Source organism: Taudactylus pleione, unplaced genomic scaffold (genome assembly GCF_031769625.1).
Source record: "Taudactylus pleione unplaced genomic scaffold, aTauple2 ptg000016l, whole genome shotgun sequence".
NCBI classification, from domain to species: domain Eukaryota; kingdom Metazoa; phylum Chordata; class Amphibia; order Anura; family Myobatrachidae; genus Taudactylus; species Taudactylus pleione.
This window is the reverse complement of record NW_028284418.1, coordinates 26,573,623-26,591,491: the sequence shown is the minus strand read 5'-3', so window position 1 is coordinate 26,591,491 and position 17,869 is coordinate 26,573,623. Positions and strand designations below refer to the sequence as shown.

At 43.5% G+C, this 17,869-nt stretch overlaps 1 protein-coding gene across 1 annotated transcript in view; it reads left to right on the top strand.

The window, feature by feature from the left end:
* The window catches only part of LOC148541885 (lysosomal alpha-glucosidase-like), a 63,226-nt gene that overhangs the window by 24,790 nt on the left and 20,567 nt on the right, over nt 1–17,869 (top strand). The window contains exons 7-13 of the mRNA XM_088476609.1: nt 2,190–2,321; nt 2,453–2,563; nt 5,732–5,845; nt 7,813–7,897; nt 11,044–11,161; nt 13,255–13,388; nt 13,476–13,627. Coding sequence (XP_088332735.1) covers nt 2,190–2,321; nt 2,453–2,563; nt 5,732–5,845; nt 7,813–7,897; nt 11,044–11,161; nt 13,255–13,388; nt 13,476–13,627 — 846 coding nt within the window. The remainder of the gene's footprint in view (nt 1–2,189; nt 2,322–2,452; nt 2,564–5,731; nt 5,846–7,812; nt 7,898–11,043; nt 11,162–13,254; nt 13,389–13,475; nt 13,628–17,869) is intronic.

Genomic DNA, 17,869 nt, shown 5'->3' with positions numbered 1-17,869 from the left:
ATTTTTTGTATGCAGGGATACAGGTGATCCCATTTGGGTGGCTACCCCAGCGATTGGATTTTTAGACGTGAGTGTGGACTAATACTGGACTTATATATATATATATATATATATATATATATATTATTACTGTGCCCCTTTAACACAGTGCTCCTAATGGCATTTTTGAGTGCACGGTGCCTTGGCCCTGAAATCACAACGCAGTGCCTCACAGTATTACAGCCCACAGTCCACTTCCTCTCCCTTTGATCTCCTGTATGAAATGGCACCTGATCACAAGGGAGGGGCTTCATATAACAAGATTGGTCGGAATTTGTCTATCTGGGTGTTAAGATGGAGAAGCTGAACCCATGATGAAGTCATATGGGTTGCAACCGCTATATGAGTGTAATCATGGTTTAAAAACCTGTTCATACAATAAAGTATGTTAAAGAAAACCCACTTCCTATGTACCAACAGTGGGGTTCCATCCTTTGATGTAAGCAATTTTATATGATATTTCTGTATAATCTTTTATTAAATTTTAGACTATGTAGTGCAGCTTTGGTTAATTTTTGGGGTGTGGGTCCCCCTGGATTGCTTTGGTTGATCTGCTTCAGGGCACCGCATTATAACAATTTTTCTTTATAACACATTTTAACACTTCACTGTCTGTTTTTTATATATGTATTTCACTTTTTTATTTTTATTCTTTATTTCCTTTACACTTCACTTTTCTTATTAGAGCGGTGCCTTGGGGTGGCTTAGCTGGGCTAGTTTGGGGGTGTCCTGCACTCTGGATTTGAACCCTAGTATGTTAGGGACCTACCCTACAGAGGTTACCCGGTTGTGGTGGGTAGGCCCATAACCTTGGCCAGGATTATGCCAAAAAACTCTATTTACTTCAAAATTTATTTGTTTATATATAATCAGTGAATTTGGAGTTGTGCACTTGTATTCTTTTTGTGAATACATTTTACGTGCAATATTTTACACAAAAATTGTGCCATTTTCTGGGTGTATTTTGGTGCAAGGGTGTCTTTCTAGAACCCAACTAGTGATCAAACTTCTATTATTCCACGCTATGTCCTCGGGAGTCCACCATCTCCATCTTAACATTCAGATGGACCATTACCGATATGTGGGGACCAATCTTTGTTATATGAAGTGCCTACTTTAAACTTTCTAGAATTACACAACAATTATATTTTTGTGGCTCCTTCTGGACATCTAGTTGCTTATTGGCAATGTTGGATCTGCATCAGCTTATATATATATATATATATATATATAAATAAAAAAAAAATATATATATATATATATATATATATATATTATATACACACACACACACACACACAGAGTGTATATATATATAGTCCTGGTAGGCAACTGTCTGTCTGTTCGGGCTAATCTGAATTACCACTGGACGGATTTTGATGCAGTTTTCACTATTCTATAGAGCAGTGATTTTCAACCATTTTCAACTTGTGGCACACCGAGCAAGATTTTCAAATTTCTAAGGCACACCATCAGGTCCTCAAGTGGAAAAAAACACACACATTGGCCCCCATGGGAAAAAAAACACCCACAAATTGGCCCCCACAGAAATACAAACACATACATTGCCCCCCACAGAAAAAAATTAAATACAATGGCCCTCACAGAACAGAAACAAACACACTGGGTCCCACAGAGAAAAAATAAAACATAATGGCCCCATAGAAAAAAATATTAAACAAAATGGTCCCCACAGAAAGAAAACAAACACACACAGTGCCCCCGACAGAAAAAAAAATATCATATTGGCTGGCCCCCACAGAAAAAAAAAAAAAAATCACATTGCTCCCAACAGAAAAAAAAAAAAAAAATCACATTGGTCCCCACAGAAAAAATAAAATAACCAGCTGAGAAGGCTCACTCTAGTCCCTGTCCTGTTCCTCATCGGCTGGTGTTGCTCAGTCACACTCAGTGACTTAGCACACAGTGCAGAGCTGGGAGCAGTGTGCGTCTCCATAGGTCATAGGTAAATCTTTTCATGGCGACGTCAGGAGGAAAAATGATTAATGTCGCCTACAAGGCAATCTTATAAGACCTCCGTTAAAGAAGACTGTCAATGTCAATTCGAAATTTCTCCCATGCGAAGTTGGGACGGGTTGTTAACAGGTAAACAGACATGTGATTACAGACTTCATATTATAATCCAACAGGATGTGCAGTGGAATGACATTGACTACATGGATGAGTACCTTGATTTCACCTACGACCCAAATCGGTTTGGGGATATGCCAGAGATGGTCAATGAATTTCATGAAATGGGCATGAAATATATCTTGATAATGGTAAGGATCAATGTCTGGAAAGCAGGACTGTGAGTACCTGGGGATATGATTTATCCAAGTACTGCAGGGAATTATCTAGTGTCTTTAAACATGTGCTCTCTTTGTTCAACCCTTTGTTTGTGTCTCATCAGGAACCAGCCATTGGCCTTACCTGCTCCAAAGGAAGTTATCTACCCTATGAGGATGGTCTGAAGAGAGGTGTTTTTATCACCAATGAGACAGGCCAACCTCTTGTGGGCAAGGTATAGTGAATTGTAGAAATGGGTATATGTGCTTATTTAATTCATCCTGTAACAGTCTTGCTATTTGAAATGACCAAGGGGGACATTTTATAAAGAAATTCTAATTGAATTTTAGTTCTAAAATGCCAAACCTCATCTGTGGTTTTCACCTCCAACCCACAGGGTTTACGAATATTGATAATAATGTGAGGTGATTTTAAAATCCCTAAATAGCGGTTTAGGACAAGCCACCTGGAAAACAGGATGTGAAGCATCCATTTGTTACCTCTATTATGTAATGACCCAGTGCAACTTGACATTGGGCCTGGTCTACCATGGGGGACGGAGCAGACTATCTAGTTCAGGCCACTCATCTAAAAAGAAATGACTGCCCACATTCCGTAAAAAATATAAATATTTTTTCCTTAATACATAATGCAATTAATTGTACCCCCATAATATTTCTGCAGTACAGTGTCCCTAATAAATGCATGCCTGTAATCTTATTCTGTTTTTGAGTCAACATAATCTATATGAATAATGGCAAAAAAAACCCATACGAGAAGTGGACCACTCCCGAGGAGCTCCCAATGCTGAAATTAGTTTAATGTCACCTACTTAATAGATAGGCAGCCAATCAGGACCAGACTTTCATCTATGATTTTTCTGCTATTTGTTTTATATGACTTTAGTGAAACAGTTAAGCTGGGTACACACTAGACAATCCTGGATCGTGGCCGATGGCTCCACCGATGGAACGATATGTTGGTAGGCCGTACACATTAAACAATATATATTGTGCGGCCACGCAATATATATTGTTCAGTAACCACATCCAGGAGCATGGTGTCTTTCAAGATATCTTCTGATTGGCCTGCAGGCCGACCAGAAGATGCGATGAACGACCCGCAGGAGTATGAAATAGTCTGTACGCACTAGACGATGTGTCCGATATGTTGGCCCGATCCGCCATATCGGACGACATATCATCTAGTGCGTACCCAGCTTTACTAAGGTTCTTTGCATATGATACAAATGTAGTCATAGAAGTTGTGCCAAGGTATACAGGTATAAAGAAATGCGCACTACAGAACAGCAGAAATTACTGGGAAAACAGTGTGGCGGCCATTTTCCTGTAGATTTGCCCAGTAGGGAAGTCACCAGCCAGTTTGGTGCCGTAGACAAGATTTTGGCTGGTGCCCGCTAGCAGATAATCCCCCCACCAATCTTAAAGTGGGTACTCACCTAACAGATATACAGTCAGGTGCATAAATATTGGGACATTGACAGAATTTTCATATTTTGGCCTCTATTCACCACCACAATGGCTTTGAAATGAAACAAACAAGATGTGCTTTAACTGCAGACTTTCAGATTTAATTTGAGGGTAATTACATCCAAATCAGGTGAACGGTGTAGGAATTACAACGGTTTCTATATGTGCCTCCCACTTTTTAAGGGGTCAAAAGTAATGGGACTATCAACTCAAGAGCTATTTCATGGACAGGTGTGGGCTATTCCCTCGTTATTTCATTATCAATTAAGCAGGGAAAAGGTCTGGAGTTGATTCTAGGTGTGACATTTGCATTTGGAATCAGTTGCTTTAATATAGGGGTGATTTTTTGTGCAATTTGCAATAGGACACATAATCTGATGTGCTTTTTAGCAGCAAAACGCAGTTACTACCCTGCAGTTAGTGAAAGCAAAAGTGTTGCAGTTTATATATCACTAAACTACATGCGGTTCATAACAAACTACATTGCAAAATTGAATGTAAAAAATCTAATTTTACTGCCTCCATTCTGTAAGAGCTGAGCAGGCCTGCACCTGCCCTCAGTATAAAAAAATGTACCCAAGTATAAAATAATGCATAGTGCCATCTTATGAATGATATTTAGGTAATAATTATTAGTGAATGAACTTTTCATAAAGGCCATTACAGAGACAATGGGGGAGATGTATGAAGCCCAGAAGTGGTATCAGCGCACGTTATGTGCGCTGGTACCGCTTCTCCCTGATGTATGATTAGGGGTTTCCGCTGTCATTATCGGCGCTGCTATCTACAAGATAGCTGCGCCGACTGCCTGGGCCATGTACGAACAGTCATACCCCCTGACCGTTCGGCCTGCTGTAGTTTTATCGACAGGCTAGCGCCAGGCTGTAGCTATCTCCACAGCAGGGACAGCGCTGTCCCTGCTGTAGCGGCTGCCGGCTCCAGGCTGCAAGCGGGGATCTCGCGATACTTGTGAGCATGCTCAGTGGAGCCGGCCGGGACAGAGACACAGCGCATCAGTACTAGGCTGATGCGCTGTGGTCTCGAGCGGGTAGCGCCGGTGGGGTGAGTTAACGCTCCCCCTGCCCGGCCGATGAGATGTTCTTACATCTCATCGGTAGTGCTTCCTGCTTCGCCTCGTTAAGTGCCGCTATCATACATCTACCCCAATGTGTATTAATTGAGAACATAGGCATTCAGTATTTAAGCATTGCTACAAGGGTGCTGAATTATTGCTTTTAATAACATTTTGAGTAATATAAATTTATTAATTCCTACTGGGGGCAATGATACAGTATATTATTTATTGTCATAAAGGGACTATTTATATATGTTGTTTTTTTATCTAAGGAGGCACAATATATTATTTATTTTGTACTGGGGGCACTATTTATATATTTTTAAATACAGGCCAAGAAGTAAAGCACACTTTTGGCATTACCAAGTGCTAGTAAATAAAGCAATAGTGCTAATGTGCGTGCTGGTGCTTGGATTAGCAGAATTACTTTTTTTTAAAAACTATTATCTTGGTAATCACTGTCCAGTAGTAACACGTGGGGCCCGGAGCTAGTCAGCATTGGACAGATCTAGTCAAGGTGCGGAGGGGACGATCATTTTTTCAGTCTCCTCCACTAGAGGACTAGGCCCACTGCAGAACAGCCTGCCCTTTTACAGAATGGAAGGGAGGGTTTTTATTTTTAAATTTATGCATTTTCCCCAGGTCTGAAAGGCAAAATCGCTCAACCAGTACATAGTTTGACCTATCTCACCTGTGAGAACCATATCTTTTTTGGTCAAACCACCACTTAATCTATTGGGCTGTTTCTATACCTTCCAGACATACAAATTGGGAGTGTGATTTGAAAAAATGTTTTGTTTTGTTTTTATGTGTAGTTTCCTTATTATCTCTTATGCAGGTTTGGCCTGGTTTAACTGTATTTGTTGATTTCACAAACCCTGAAGCCCATAAATGGTGGTACGACATGATAAAGGCCTTCCACGAAAAGGTTAATTTTGATGGGCTGTGGATTGTAAGTTATCATGTCTTATACTGTATATCCTGTTTCCATTAAAATCCTGTCAAAAATAATCTTAAGTTTTCAGAAATCTAAGCCTGTGCATTTTAATTGACTTGAATAGTGCTCAATTTTTTTTATTGTGTTCCGTTTACTCAAAATAAATATTGTTTAAATTAACCAATTTCTATCCAATCATATTGCCAAACACAGAAATAAATGCATGATTTGTATTATGTGCTGGTGATATTCACACTATTATTACATGTGCAGGGGCGCTGAGAGGAGAGGGTGGGGGGGAATGATTTCCTGGGTTCGGGCTTGCTGAGGGGGCCACGCATAGTATTTTATTTTTCCCACCAGTGGGGGCGTGGCCATGCCTCATATATTCGTTTCTGGCCCTATTCAGCTCTCAGCAGCTCTGTACACGTGTTATTAATTGATGTCACTACTCACTGCTGATGGGGTATGAGAGCAGAAAGCAGCTCACCAGAGGTTCTCACAGTTGTCTGATCAATCAACTGGACCCTCAATCTGTTTACTGGTGGTGATGGGTAGATTCTATACTTTTCCTGTTCCACCCCGCTCCCCACTCTGCCCCCCACTCTGTCTCACCCCGGCCTCCTCTGTCCCCTGCTCTGTCCTGGGCCACCTCCCCCCCTCTCTGTCCCACTCCATTACACCCCATCTCTCCGGCAGCTGCATATACTTACACGTTCCTGGTGGATCCTCCTGCTGTCTGGCTAAAGTCTGTCCCGTCAATCTTGCAGTGGGAACCGGTGGACAGACCTTTCAGATTATTATGTAGATGACATTCACTTTGTACATTGATCTTCATATTGTGTAGTGTGCTGCCAGGATAAACATCATTGTAGTCAATAATGGAAATTTTTATAATATCGCACCTAAAATAAATATAGCTGCTTCCTTACTTTTTAAAAATGGATAAAAAGTAATAAATAAAAGATCTAAGGAAGCGCTAAGTGTACAGTGTAATCCATAAATGTAGAATATGTGGGTGTAAATGAATATGCGGTAATAATTAAAAAGAAGTTTAAAAAATGTAAGTTTAAAGCAGTGTTATAGCTCTTTTACAGGGTAAGTGGTACTTGCGGCTTAGGTGCAATGCTGCAGGTATTGGCGCTCTGGCTTCACTTATGTAGCACTGTGTACTTCCAGACCTGCCAGTATTAGCACTGGCAGGCACCAACGCATTTCATCACACATGGGCACACCCGGTTTTGAAAGAGGGGGTCTCCTCTTGTAAACAATGTGCCCCACATTTTTTCTCCACAGATGGAGGGGATCTAAAGCCTTTATCTCTCATACCGTGTGTCAGATAAAAAAAATGATCATTTATGTAATGCGGTAGGTTGTCTAGTTTTTAAAACAGTGTGCCTTATTGAGCTACCTTATTCTTCCTACAAATAGGAAGCGTTTAAACAGAGACAGTGAACAGTTGAAAAAAAAAAAATGCGTTTTCAATTAAAGTGCAGATTTTGTAAAAAAAAAAATGTTTTTTGACGTGTTAGAAAAAGTGTGAGTAAAAAGACTAGCAGTATTTTCTGAAAATACAAAAAGTCTTTTGTAAAAAAAAAAGTATAATATGTGTGGGTACTGCATAAAAAAATCAGTGATATTAATGGTGGAATGTGACAAACGCTAACGTCAGAAAGTGGCCTCAGAACAGGTGTGAGAAAACCTTCAGCAGTAAAGGGGTTAAAGCGGCAATCATTTGAAAGGCAAAACCAACCTGGTTATGCCTTTTAAAAGATTGCCCCTTTAAAACATCAGGCGGATTCACCAGGAATTTGCCAATGCCCTCATCGTGCAGACTAATAAATTAACCCCATGTATGTATTATCAGTGACCAGATATTATCTGTTTAACTGTTTGTTGTATGTCTCATAGTAGGTTGGTGTTGGTGACCTAACATACTGTAGTACTGTACCTGCTGCACCTAATAACTTTCTTTGTCATAGGACATGAATGAACCAGCTAATAATGTTCATGGCTCAGTGAATAACTGTCCAGACAACAAACTAGAAAACCCTCCATATGTCCCTGGTAAGTTTAGACCACAAATTGTCAGACGTTGCCAAACTTACAAACTCTATGGGTCTCATTTACTAAGCTGAAAACGTTGAGACACAGTGCAGAATCATTCTTGGAGGTGCATTACATCTCCATTCTGTAGAACAGTGCATATATTTCCAGTGTGCAGAGCAAAGTTATTGACGAGAACAGTACAGGTAAGTCATTTAAGAGCATTCCATACTTTGCAGAGGGCCACACGGACTAATCTCACACCAGCTCTGCACTGCAGGAGATCAGACATGGGCCTCAACTTACACCAGCTCTGGACTGCAGGAGATCTGACATTGTGGGTGGCAGCCGCGCCGACCGAAAATGGGCCACGCCCCCTACGTTACGTTATTTAGAAGCATGCTCGCATGGCATGACTCCAAATAACGTCAGGCTGGGGGGAGCCTCACTAGCTGGGCTTCCCCCAGTCCTCTCCCGTCACCCATTCAGACTCTGGGGCCTGGCACCGCCGCACAGCTGCGGTGGTCCCCAACCTCCCGATTTGACCACCCGCGGGCCACTTCGGCCCACGGGTGGAACAGCAGGCCAGTACTGTCCTGATGAAATCGGGATGTTTGGGAGGGGTGCGCCCTCTATGGGTGGCGCCCCTTTTCGACCGCACTGGTCGAACACCCCTAGAACCGGCCCTGGTGGGTGGGATGTACTAAGTTTTGCACATGCAATGCGGTACATCCCGCCTGTCTTCGGGTACATACTGCGCTATGTACCAAGAATATCACAAAGGACAGCCCTCCTGATAAGAGCTGTCCTTTGTGATGGCTCCGGACAGACGGACTTCCGGGTTTAACAACCAGAAGTCCAACTGGCGTCTTTCTGCACAAGCGCAGAAGGCCGTAGGGGGTGATGGGAGGGATCCGATTGCATCCCTCCCAAGGGGGAGCGCCCCGATAAGATTTTCCGGCATTGCATGTTCTTCAGTGTGAACAATTACGTGCACAGCCGCAAATATTTGAAACTTGCAGGAGGCATCTAAAAAAAGCTGACGCCTCTTGACAGCAATAGCGATCCGAGTCCAACATTCATAGATGCTGCCTCGAATCGCCATCACGACCACCGGTCGCATCGCAGCAGCGTCCAGTCTGAGTAAGATCCAGCATACTTAGGCTGGCAGTCTGCGAGGCCAAAAAATCTGCATCCACTGGCTGCATCTGTAATCCTCCGCTGTGTGTAATAAGTCACATCATTGGATGCACACTGATGGTTCTCAGAATGTCCGTTGGATCAGGGTCGCTGGTGCCATTGCAGCTGTGTCTTTGGGCACAGCTGTTGGCCACGACACACCTGTGTCTGACTATCCATCCCCCATTACCCCCCAGGTACTCCCACCAAAATTGACTCTGTCTGCATACAAATTTGTCCTGCGACCGCTGGCAGTTTTATGCGCAGTGCGACTCTGACGCGCACACAGTACAAAAAACAATGAACAATCCTTGCCACTGAGGGTCTCATTCAGACTCGCTCGTAAGCGCTTGAGCACTTGCAAGCGGGTCGATGTTGGGCCCTGCGCAATTCTCTCGCTCCGGAACTCACTACAAAAGGGGCGGCTGTCGATTGTGATCGACAGCTCGCACCGTTTTATAGCCAGGGCGGTGGCTACACAAACGGAGGCGTTCCTGACGGAATACATGCGGCTGCCCTCATTCAGAGCGAGCGCTCGCATTTTGCGAGCGCCTCTGAATTAGGTTCTGAGTCCACTGGGCCTTACTCAGAGTATAAGCAATAGTAAAGTCGGAAAACCGATCCAAATAATAGACCTGCCTCTGGCAGGCGAGTTTGTGTGAAGCACTGTACAGATCAGTCTGTGCAGGCTATGTTTTGTTTACATTGTTAAAAAGGGTAAAATAAAAAAATAAAACAGCATAGGGTTCCCCCATACTTATCTACTCTCTGGGAAGTTGCAGGAGGCTCATGATTTTTCGGGCAATCTCTTTCACCCCTGGAAGAGTAGCTGGATCTCCTGCAACCCCGCCCACAGTGTGAATCCAATGGCTGCATTGATGATACACAATAATTATGCAGTATAACTCACCAGCAATAGATGTAGGAGAGCACTGGTAAAGCTGCACCTGCAGCAGGACTTGTCCATCAGAACAGCAATGCACAAGCCTGGAGCCGGCAGTGTAGACCACTGGCTGAAAGTATAGAATGAGTGTATATGCAGCAGTGGGGAGATCCATGTACAGTATGTTCCCTGCGCTGGCAGCTGAACTCACCGGGAAAGATACTCGAGGTATGCTGGTAACAGCTGGGTCAGAAATCGGGTGCTGTGTTCAGAGCTGCTGCCAGAAATCATGGGGCAGAAAGCTCCATGTGTAAGGTGTCTGACTACCATGTTAGAGGTGATAGGTTTGAGTCCTGGGTATGACAGTATTTGAAATGTGTGTGTTAAATAAATGAGGATGTGACTGTGTTTGGGGAGGTGGCCTCGATCAGGGAGGAGATAGGGGCGGCCAGGAGATGCCAGGAACAAAAGAAAAGGAAGCTACAAGTGAGAATGATTATAAACAGAAAATTGACATGCCCGAGCAGCACCCTCTGCCTTGTAGTACCCCATGCCGTGGCACATGTCGCACCATCCTAGTTACGGTCCTGTACTCACCTGTATTATTCTTTCTTATTAGTATAATCTATTGGTGGAACAGTGTTATACACAGCAAGCTTAGGGTTAATAGCGATAACAGGGTCTGCGCATGTGCACAAGCCTGATGGTGATGTCATCCCACCGGGATGTCACAGCAAAGAAGAAGACAGTGCAGTAGCGTACTCAATTCTCACACCATATACACACACTGGACTGCATGCTGCGACCTTTGTCAACTGCAACTTGTTCTCTTTTTTTAAGTCTATTCGCGGATGTAGGATCCTGGGCTAGTTCAGTGAAGTGAAAGAGATCCAGTACTATTCAGTATGGCCAGAGGAGCATATCATTCATCACTGACTGTCAAGTACATTATGGTATTGTTGAGTTGGCAACTTGGCATCATACATTTACATTTGGCCCTCTGTTGAATGTTTGTTAAATTGAAGCTGCAGCAATAATACTTATGTTAGGCCACTATGTCACACTTCACTTTATCATCTTTTACCACCATTTTTCTTTGTTACAGCCGTAGTAGGGGGCATGCTACGTGATACTACTATCTGTGCTTCCAGCCACCAGTACCTCTCCTCACATTACAACCTGCACAACATGTATGGTTTTACTGAAGCCATAGCATCCCATGAGTAAGTGAAGATTTAGCTACACAACTTTAAAATGAGGATCTAAATTTAATTCAGTGCAATCTTTCTTTTGTTTAATAGATAAAACCATACCTATAAATTGGTCCAGGCATGGCAAACATTTGTAGAATTTAAAGCTTAGGTCAAACCTATTCTTAAAGATCAGCCATATACATTTGTGTATTTTCAACATTTTAAATGATTTTCATCTAGAAAATGCATACTACTATCTGAAAGATATATTTTATCTTAAAATCTAAATTAACTCAACTCGCTGTATGACCTTTTGGACCTGACTTAGCCCTACATCAATCCTTTCTGCTTCAGATTATGGGGCCCATTTATTAATGATCGCATTTTGCAATGCGATCAGGGCATGCAGTACCCCCCATGATCGCATTGCAAAATGCGATCATAGCGGCCGGATGTATTAACCGGCATATGCAGGATGACGGGCTCCGAAAGAAGCCCGTTCCTGTGATGTGGCCGGAGTGCATTCGTGGCTGCTGCACATGCTCAGTCCTGTGGACTGCACATGAGCGGCGCCCATTGCCGGCGGAGGGATCTGGGAGATCCCCCCCGCTGGCTGATATGCAGTAAGTGCCTATAGACTATAGGGCTAACGCCTGCTTCAGATGGCGTTAGCTGCTAGGGCCAATATCGGGAATGCTTCGCATTCCGGATATTGATACATTTGGCAGCATCGCATCCCCCATGGAAACCTATGGGGGAGGCGGCTGCCAGCGGCAATGGAGGGATCGCAGCAGGTATCCGGGGGATACTTAGGATTTTACCTCAAATATTGAATGATAAATTGGCCCCCTATATTCTTGATGCTCCAAAGACCCGGTAATTCAGCCATGTGTACATTTATATTATTGGTGTGTGTTTAAGATCAAATTCACCGGCTACGACGAGAATATTTCTGTATGTGCAGCTGTGACTGTGTTATCTGTGAGCATAAATGTTACTGAACTAGTACTCTAACCTTAATGGTGACGCTTTAGATATATATTACTTGTAACTATTAATGAGGAACTGACATATACTGTACACTCATGCATTTCTGTCACTTATTTTAAACCACTATACTGTATGTAAGATATATGTTAATTAGTATATAAAAAAATGCTAAATGGGTGTTCTATTCTGTCTTATGTCAGTTCTGCAATCTCAGCCTTGCCTAACTGATAGCTGTAATCTTTCATAGTGTGTGGTGTTTTCCCTATGTACTGTTAGTAAATAATAATACAAATAATCTGCTCTATTTGTATGTATGTGTAATATTTAAGTAGACAAGGGCAGTAAAACCTTGGTTAGCACATATATAGTTTCTCTCCGTGCTATGCATTATTGTCAGTAACTGTATATGGGATGGACTTTAATAGGAATATGCTGGCACTTAGCAATATGCAGTGAACAACTTCTGATTGACCAATTTGTTTCTGATATAACATAAAGAAATGTAAGACAACACAGTTTACCCAACATATTTTAAGTTTCTCAGGTTGATAAACTTCATCCATATTTCTCTGTTCATTACAATTTGGAACAAAACAGTAATAAAACAATCGGAAAAATAGGGAGCAGGGGCGCTCAATCGAACATACTGGTGAGAAAACGGGAGCAGCTTGCTGGTGAGGTCACCACTAACATCTATAATCGCACAGTACCACAAACACTAATCGCGTTGATCCCGATAGCGCTCAATTAACGGATGTTTATACAGTGTGGGTACGCATGTGCGTAAATGGCGTATTTTTTATTTATATTTTTATACAGACTACTGTAACTGCTGACTTATTGGTATTAATATACTGCCGTAATTTTTTTTTTTAAATAAAAAATGCAATTTACGCACATGCGTACCCACACTGTATAATCGTAAAGATGCTCAGTGTATGAGAACACAACTGTAGACAGACAAAGAGGTTGAGGGCCCTGCTCGGAAACTTATAATGTATAGGATTTTTATGATCACTCCTTCTTGTTGATACTGTACTGTGTAATGTAATAACATCATAGAAATATAAGATGATGATAATAAAAACAATTTAGGTGCCTTTTTAACCAACAATTGTTATCTGCTATGTCAGTGCTATGGTGAAAATTCGAGGAAAACGTCCCTTTGTGATCTCTCGCTCCACCTTCCCCAGTCACGGTCGCTATGCCGGCCACTGGACAGGGGATGTAGAAAGCACCTGGGATCAGCTGTACCATACTGTACCTGGTAAGTTACTTTTAGAAGAAGTTTCTATGATGTTCATTTAAAAGCTCCTTTTAATATAACCATGTCTTTGTTTGCTTCCCCTATCAGCTATACTACTGTTTAACATGTATGGGGTTCCGCTGGTCGGGGCAGATCTGTGTGGCTTTGTGGGTAATGTAACAGAGGAGCTGTGTGTACGCTGGAGCCAGCTTGGGGCTTTCTACCCATTTATGAGAAACCACAACACGTTTGATGCAAAGGTAAGCAAGTACTTGACTTAACACATGATAATGTTATGGGATGCAGCAACGTAAGAAATGCGGTCAAACCCCCGAAAATGCTGGTTTGACAGCATTTCTCATATGCACCAATCAGATCCCTCCCAGCACCCCCCGCGGCTTCTGGGTCATAGACCTGGAAGTCCCTCGATCACAAAGGACCACTCTTACCGAGAGAGCTGTCCTTTGCAGTGTTCTTCATGCATACCGGTGTAATTAACGCCAGCATGCATGCGAAGGGTGGCGGGATGCATCAAATCCCATATGCGATGCGTCATGCATCCCGCCCATTGTGTATTAACGCTGGATTTCAATTTTGTGTAATACTTTGATTCCTTTCTAAACCTAAAGTGCTTTCCCATAACACTGTATAAACATTAACTTAACATATTCATGCAGTCTGTTTACCTGTGTTATTTTTGTTCTTCCATGACAACTATCTCTATCTTTATCACTGTGTATTTTGCTAGTACAATGTCATACCTTAGTTCACACAGTGTCATAGCTAATATCCCTCTGCTTAATGTGAGAAATAGCCTTCCAGCTATAGCCCAGGGCAACATTAATCCTTAATTTTCTTTTCTCTGTAACCCCCTGAAAAAGAAGGTGCAGGTGCACCCCCTGATGTTTGCTCTGACAGTGAAAATTGCAGGGGATATTGCCAGCTTCCCTGGTGCAGTGGTTACTATGTATAGATGTGGGAATGCAAAGCAGTGGTAACTTATGCATATTACACTTCATTACTGAGTAGGGGCTGGCTGGCAACTTTTAGCCTGGGGGCAAATGCATGCAGGCGGCCCTGGCAGAGGGGTAGCGTGTAGCCAGGGTGCCCGAAGAACATGCGTGCTACGGCCCCCCCCACTCAAGTGTTCCAGGGAGGAGGCGGGTCCATATGGGATTAATGTAAAGTAAAAATAAAGATTAGGAACAGCCCCGTCGTGGTGCCCATATGCAGTGCCTCCCTGTGCCCCAGGAGAGGATCCCCTTATGCAGGCCTCCAGTAGTGCCCCCAGTAGTGATCCCCCTATGCAGTGCCCCTTATACAGTGTCCCCAGTAGTGGTCCCCCCTGTGCAGTGCCCCTTGTGCCCCCAGTAGTAAGCCCCTTATATAGTGCCCCCATTAGTGGTACCCCCTATGCAGTGCTCCTTATATAGTGCCCCCAGTAGCAGTCCACACCCCTTGCAGTGCCCCCAATAGTGGTAACCCTTATGCAGTGCCCCTTAAATAGTGGCCCCAGTTGTAGTCTCCCCCCTATGCAGTATGCCCAGTATTGCCCTTTTTATAGAGCCCCCAGCAGTGGTCCCTCGATGTAGTGCCCCCAGTGGTAGTCCCCTCCCCCCTATGTAGTGCCCCTATTAGTAGTCCCCTCCCCCCTATGCAGTGCCCCTAGTAGTTGTCCCCTCCCCTTGTAGTGCCCCTAGTAGTAGTAGTCCCCCCTTGTAATAGTAATCCCCCCTTGTAGTGCCCCCAGTAGTAGTCCCCCCAGTTGTAGACCCCCCTTGAAGTGCCCGCAGTTATAATCCCCAGTAGTAGTCCGACCTTGTAGTGCCTCCAGTAGTGATCTCCCCCTTGTAGTACCCCCAGTAGTGATCTCCCTCTTGTAGTGCCCCCAGTAGTAGTCCCTCCCTCTTGTAGTGCCCCCAGTCCAGTAGTGGTTCCCCCTTTGTAGTGCCACCAGTAGTCCCCCGCCTTGTAGTGCCCCCAGTAGTAGTAGTCCCCCCCAGTAGACACACGTAGTAAAAAAAAAAAAAACACTTACCTGAATCCCTGCTCCCGCCGTCGCCATCCACTCCTCCGTCTGTCCTTCCTGGGCCAATCTGCATTATGGAAGAGACGTCATATAACGTCATGACGCCTCTCCCATTGCCCACTGCGGGAGCCGGAAGATGGAGCGGCTCCTGCAGTGGGCGCAGCAGCAGCTAATGAGATTCTGACAGACTCTCATTGGCTGCTGATCAAAACAAACACACAGCTCCGGAGCCGGCGGCACATGGCACCCTGCCCCCCGGCCCAGCTCGCCACTGTTACTGAGCCCACCAGGGATAATGAGTATGGGGTTCCTCAGTCACAGAGGACTGACCAGCACTGTCTGGGCTAGCTGCTTTTAGTAGAGAATGACCCACTACATCGGTTTCTATCAACCACAAGCGCCAGCTCTTGTGCTTTTTAGAGGGGGCCAAATAAAAGTCCCTGTAATAACTGTAACCAGCTACAGCCCTGGCTAAGGAATAAAGATACCCGAAGCCAAGAAACCACTAAACACACACAAAAAAAACTATAAAAAAAAGAAAATATTTCAGATTAGTATTTTTTTCTTCAAGTCGCCTCCCTGTTGACCTCTTCTGTCTTTCATCATCTTCTTATCTGTGTTGTTTTGCTTCCACAGTTGCCTTTCTGCTAATTTCTCTGTCCTGATGTTTTGCATCCTTCATGCTCCTACATATATTTTCTTGGAAGTCTTTTATATGGGTCTGGGTCTACTAAGCAATCCCCATACTGTATGTATTAAAGTAATTCACAGCCGATATCTCAGATATCTGCTGCGGACCGCCAGCACTGCAGTTCCCATAGAATTCTATGTGATCATATGTATCAAGTTTTGCTTTCCGGAGCTTGTGTCAGATAGGCAATAACTTGTATAGATGGTGTGGGGCTCCCGTAATGGATCCCTCTCCAGTGATGGAACTAGAGAGTGGTGGGCACAGGTGCAAGAATATGACTCTTATTTGAAGCACTGTCATGTATGTTGATAAAAATCGGTATGCATGTAATAGGGGGCAGGATGTATTGCATGGAATATGCAATACATGATACATCCATCCCATAGACTCTTCTGTGAGTTCTGACTGGTTGAAAGCTTGCACCAATCAAAGAGCGGTAGTAAAAACAAATTTTTCCCACAATGTTCCATGTATTTGATTGGTTAGAAGCTGGTAAGAGTACCAAGGCTAGGCTGAATAGTATTCATTTCCCCCTACTACTCTTAGGGCCTGATTCAGAGCCGGACGCAATTAGCGCTCGCTCGTACAGAAAAAGGGGGTGGCTATTCAAAGGAACCATTCGCTCCTTGCGGTCTGTTGACGCCTCCATGTCTGAACGAGCGAACAAAACATGCGGACGTTTATTTGAAAAATACGCCCCCTGGCCGCTCGCATCATACGTCATGTCCGCTATTTATTAGATTAATCGAGTACATCGAACAGCGTATGAACTGCTCGCTATTCTTGTGGCTGGTTTTTGCTACCACTATATTGCGAGCAGTTCTGACTATAAAACAACCAAGTGACGTGGTCAATGACGCTGCTGTATTAATTATGCACACCCATAAAACGCCCGCTTTGACCTTTAAGCACGCCTGCGTTCTGTTCTCCACTCCCCGTTTTCAAATACCTTCCCCTGTTACCACCCACATACACCTCATTCTGTCACTCAAAATAGCAGGCATTCGCTATATAGCGAACAAACGATTTTCGGCTGCACTGACTGGTTCGCGCATGCGTATTAAAAACCGTACGCATGCGCAGATGGCCGAACATTGTTCGGAACGAGCGTACTGCCGCTTACGAGCGGCTCTGAATCAGGCCCTTAGTGACCTCCAGGACTGTTCCAAAACCATTGAGGTGGTAACTTGGCTCTGCAGCTCACCAGGTGGCACCGGAAAGAAAACTTGAGAGAATTCTTGTTGTCTTTCCCATTTAAATTAAATTACGCAGACATCAAATGGCATAAACAATATACTTAAATTCACAATCATCTGGAATTTCAATTAGTACATACAGTATGTATAGTTAACTGATCACAAAAAGAATCCTGTCGTAAGAGATTTACGATTAGCCCTTCTGGGATATTTACTGCTCCAGTTTTTATAGTAAGCTGGCCCTTCAGATTGTTAGAACGGATATCCGAATACATAATTGCATCTTTGATATCATTTTATTAATCGAATTACCACACCAGATATATGGGGGTATCCTCCGAATAAGGGGAAGGTCTCTCACAGTACCCTTTTTTTTCTGGTCATCATTAAAATGCATTGTCTGTACTTACCACACTCCATTGCTAGACTATACAATTTTCTGTCAGATATCTGTCCAATCTGGCTGGTTGGTATGAAAACCCGGTAATGTATGGGAGCCAATGACAATCGTCCATTTGCTCACAAACACTGGAAAACAGACAAAAATGGTCGTTCAGACAAATTGGTTAAAACACACAAACTTAAC